The following is a 5,095-nucleotide window of genomic DNA, read 5'->3' on the forward strand; positions in this document are numbered from 1 at the left end:
ACCAAACTCGAGGAAACCCTTGTAGAATTGCTGGCACATTGTAAGTAATGTTACGTGCATTACATTGTTTCTGTCAGCCACAAGTGAGCATGCATGTCTTATGGCTGACATTTTTGTATTAATAATGCTGGTTTGTAGTGGTTACAAGTCTCTAGAGTATGCCATGCACGGTTAATTCTCTGGGAAGTTAGATGTATATAGCTTTGGTGTTCTAATTCTTGAGATTATAAGTGGAAAGAAGATCCGTTCTTTCAATCAATTAGATGGTACCGCTAAACACCTTTTCAGCCATGTGAGTAGTATGAGCCAAAAGTTCTAATTTTTTGTTTCCTATGCTGATACAATCATCATCACATTTGTGTGGGGTAAGACAAGTGATATTTCTGTAATATTACTTAACCAATTGATGCACACTTGGAAACTTAGAAAGGATGGAATGCCCATGGATTCGATGGATCCGACATTGGGAGACTCTTACTCAAGAGATGAAGTCATTAAATGTCTCCATATTGGCTTACTATCGGTACAGAATGATCCAGTTGATAGGCCAACAACAAAATCCATAGTTCTCATGCTAAACAGTTACTCGGTTCCTCTGACGTCACCTAAAGAACCAGCATATTTCTTTAGCAGTGTAGGAGAGCAAAACATGCAATCAAATGAGACAAATTAAGTCGGACCAATCTAGACGCAAATCACTACCCATGTCTGTTGATGAAGCATCTATTACTGATGTATACCCTCGGTAGCATTATGGTGGCTGATGCCTGATCCGAAATGAAAATACAAAGAAAACAAGGTGCATCTCCCTCTATGCTTAGAACTTGATGCCCATTCGTAATTTTGTCTCTAGAGTATTTGAGTTATAAGTAGGTTTCTTTAATTGCAACTTGTTTTATACTTGGACCACTCAAGTTTGTGAAGGAGAAACAACGTAGAGGAAGACTAAAGTAACTAATCATAGAGCAGCGTATTTGAGGCTGCAAGGAGAAGCGTCTTCGTCTTTTACTCAAAGATAAGCTCAAACCCGCAGATTGAGAAAAGAATACAAACTCCATAGAGTTTTGAGAGAATTTCTCTGATTTTATAATAATTCAATTAAGTCCATGTTTTTCATTACAAAGTAGCATATTTACCGAAGATAAATACTTGTAGAGAAAGTAAACATAATCTTAGTAGCAATAGTAAACATAATCATAATAATAAGGAAATGAAATAATTAAAGTGAATCTAATCCTATAATGGAAAGGAAATAAATTCCTAATCAAATAAAAATCTTCTACAAATAAAATCCTAATAAAATAAATAAAATCTTAATATAAAATTGAAAATCAACGGAAATAGTGACAATCTTTCCTTTTGTACTTCCATTGTCTGAGAACGGGTAAAATTTTGATCAAGCGGCGCTGTTGTAATATTATTTTTCTTATTTTTCTTATTTTTGTTTTTACCGAAAATATAAGTAAATATTGTCCTACATCAAGAAATGATTCACGTCAATATTTTTTGCCATATTTTTTCCGTCTTAATCCTATAAATTCAATAGATCAACCATTAGATTTGTGGACCCATGTAGATCCCATATAAATTTAATGGTGGATTCATCTATTCACTATGGAGATAGTCACAAGATGGTTGAAAAATGAATGAATTATATCATTTTTCTTGGTGGACCACACACAAATTCAATAGTGAATTCATCCATTCACTATTCGTAGATGAGTAAAAGATATGATGGATAATGATTTTTATCCTTTGTCAAAATGGTATGATGTGTAAAAGATAGGTTGGTTGATCCAAGACATTCCTTGCCACTTGCTTATAGTTGTAGTGCTTACTGCAAGCACGCTGCACTTGTAGTTAGGGCTGAGCAAATTCGCCGACTAACCACTAACCGATCGACTTTCGACAGACATCGACCGTGACCGACTAGATGACGGACGAGAGGCGGCATGATTTTTTTCTATACCGAATTTTTCGGTGAGGTAGGCTGAAGAGGTTTTTCTAACCGAACTGATTTCACCGACCGACTTTACCAACAAATTTTCCATTTTTCCACATATTGACATTACCGATTGCCATTACCGACTGACATTACCAAACTGACTTTACCGACCGCTATTCGGTGTCGATAAAAAAATTGGCGGAATAAGTCGGTGAAATTTTTGACTTTTCCGAAAGGCGAAAATAAAAATTTTCTACTGAAATTGACATTACCGACTGATGCTCAGCCCTGCTTGCAATAGCCAGTAGTAGTGAAGAATCGAAGATTGCTTTCTAAGCAAAAAGTAAGAGTGATTATTTCGGAAAAACAAAAACACAAAACAATTACTATAAAATATGAGAAACATTAAGGATCTTTTTTATCCTTACAAAATTGATGTACCTTTTAAAATTACCATTGAATTTGTATGGATTACTATTGAATTTAATCTAATGGTAATCTTAAAAGTCACATCAACTTTGAAGAAAGATCAAAAGAGAATAAAAATACAGTTTCTAACATTGTTCATAAAATAGTACTTAGCCTCTAATTCCCACATTCATAGCAGATCGAACCCAGCTTCGGGGAGTAATTCTAGAACTCACTCTTGTGTCACTCCACATTATTTTTTGAGTGACACAAGAGTAACTTTTAGCATTGCTTAGCTTCCATTTTCTTAATGAACAAATATAGTTCAGTCCAAACCCACGGCCAAGTTGTGGGTGGGTCCAAGGTTATTTATTTATTTTTTATAATTTTCATTTTTTATAAAAGGGGTATTGTGGACATTTTAACTAAAAAAATTGGTGAAATTAAAAAGAGTTAAATATAGGATATCAACATTGCAAATTTTTAAACTTCAAAATTACTTCATGAAGTATAAGTAAAGTTTCACCAATTTAATTTTAACCATGGGATGGATCTCTCCATTTCCCTTGAATGTAGAGGACCATGATATTAATGGTCATATTATTCTATGCTTCATTTTCTCGTCAATTTAATATAGATTTTTTTTTTTTTAAAGGAATTTAATATAGATCGTGATTTGAAACAGTCAAACAGGTGATTCTCAAAAGCTCATCTTCTCTTTTTATAGCAACCTATTCAAGGATTGTCAACACAAAGTTAAGTTTCACATAATGCAAACTTAATCATTTATCAATAGTTTAATGATAATATAAAATGTTTTCAGATGATACCTGACTTGTGGGTAAATACCGGTTTAGTACCTCCATCACCATTCCGTCAATCAAACTAATGAACTGACATGTGTTATAACAAAAACATGCCACGTGTCCTAACAAAAAAAAATTATAAAACTAATTAAAATACTTAAAAAAAAAAATTAAAACTTAAAAAAAAAAAAAAAAAAAAAAAGACAATTATGTGGTGGCCCAGCCACCACATTTTGGCCATGGAGGGTAGCTCTAGGGCCGGAATGGGGTGGCCGAAATAGTTCAGTTGATGGAATGTGATAAAAGTATTAAATTGGTCTTTACACATAAGTCAAGTACCATTTGTAATACGATTTGAAACCTAGGTATGAAAAAATAAAAAAGTGAAAACCTAAGTACTAAAAAGTTATTAACCCTATAAAATATCCTAATCATCACATAATGCAAACCTAATCATTTAATCAATAGTTTAATAATAATATAAAATATCCTAATTATCACATAATGCAAACTTATGTACAAACTATAAACCAAGGGCAAGGCTTAGGTGCGGTAGTTTTGAAAAACGACCGTGTTTTGGTCAATAAAAAAATAATTTTTTACATCAAAAAATAAAAATAATTAATAGTTAAAAAATAAAAATATTAAAAAACTAAAACTCACCCACTATCTCTGACTCTCCTATCTCTCTCTCTCTCTCTTTCTCGCCCTCTCCCTCAATTTCTGTCTCAGATCAACTCTCTCCCTCTACTCTCTCTATGTTTCTGAAATCTGGTACGGAGAGGGGGATTAAATAAATAAAAGAGAATGAAAAGAAAACCAAGAAAGGAAATAGAAGAGATGAAGAAAATTGGGAAAAGGAGAAAAGAAATTAGAAGGTGGGTGGAGGCCCTTGGGGTGGTCTGGCCACCCCCAAAAACTAAACCTTTTTTTTTTTTTTGGCCCTTGGAGGTAGCCGAACCACCCCCAGGCCGGCCATGGGGTGGCTCTAGCCACCCCTTGATTTTGATTTTGATTTTCCCTTTTTTATTTTTGTTTTAATTTTTTAATAGTTTTAGTTTTTTAATATTTTAATATTTTAATTATTAATTATTTTAATATTTAATATAAAAATTTATTTTTTTATTGACCAAAACGCAGTCGTTTTGGTTTAATTTTCCTTGCCCATAAATCAAATTAAAGAAACTAAGAAACACACTCCCATCCATGCATTAATCTTAGCAACATCGATTCGCCTAGCTGTAAAAGAAAAGACAATATAAAGAAATTTAAATGAAAAAAAAAAAAAAAAAAAAAAAATTAGAAAAATACGTAAATATTATATGGACCATTTAAGCCTTTAGGAATTTCGCTCTTATTGATCACTTAAAACTTTTACATTACAAAATACTCATATTTATAGGAAAAATGAGATAGATATGTATGATAATTAAATATGATTACAAATTTACAATCATATCAATAAAATCAAATCATTACAATCAATTAAAATTAAATATATTAAATCAAATCCTATAATATCCTCTAACATCATTGTGTTAAATATCAATTATTTCTAAAGCTGAAACAAATAAGAAGTGGAAAATTCAATTATATAATTAATAATTTTTCAATTCATTTACATGTGAGTTCATACTCTCACAACACGTAAAATATATAATTAAAATATAAGAAAACACACCAAGTTAAGATTCGAACTCATGATTGATCTTTGTTTTATTCTAATATCACATTAAATGATCACCACTTGTCTAAAAAATTAAAATGTTATATTTAACACAAAATGGCGGCAATAATCTCAAAGTTAAAAACCGACAAGCAGTCCAAAATGTAAAAGAAAAGGCCTAGCTCTTGAACAACTCACACAAATTAAATGAATTGTGCCATTTGGCATTGCCGTCCATAGATAGTCAAGAAGTGAGATCTTTGACTTATA

General features: G+C 31.9%; 1 protein-coding gene across 1 annotated transcript in view; it reads left to right on the forward strand.

The window, feature by feature from the left end:
• LOC132190755 (putative cysteine-rich receptor-like protein kinase 9) overlaps positions 1-673 on the forward strand; it is a 3,107-nt gene extending 2,434 nt beyond the window's left edge. Inside the window, exon 3 of the mRNA XM_059605806.1 lies at positions 530-673. Within this exon, the coding sequence (XP_059461789.1) occupies positions 530-673 (144 nt within the window). The remainder of the gene's footprint in view (positions 1-529) is intronic.
• The last annotated feature ends 4,422 nt before the right edge of the window (positions 674-5,095 follow it).

The sequence above is a fragment of the Corylus avellana genome, chromosome ca8 (genome assembly GCF_901000735.1).
Source record: "Corylus avellana chromosome ca8, CavTom2PMs-1.0".
Classification (NCBI taxonomy): domain Eukaryota; kingdom Viridiplantae; phylum Streptophyta; class Magnoliopsida; order Fagales; family Betulaceae; genus Corylus; species Corylus avellana.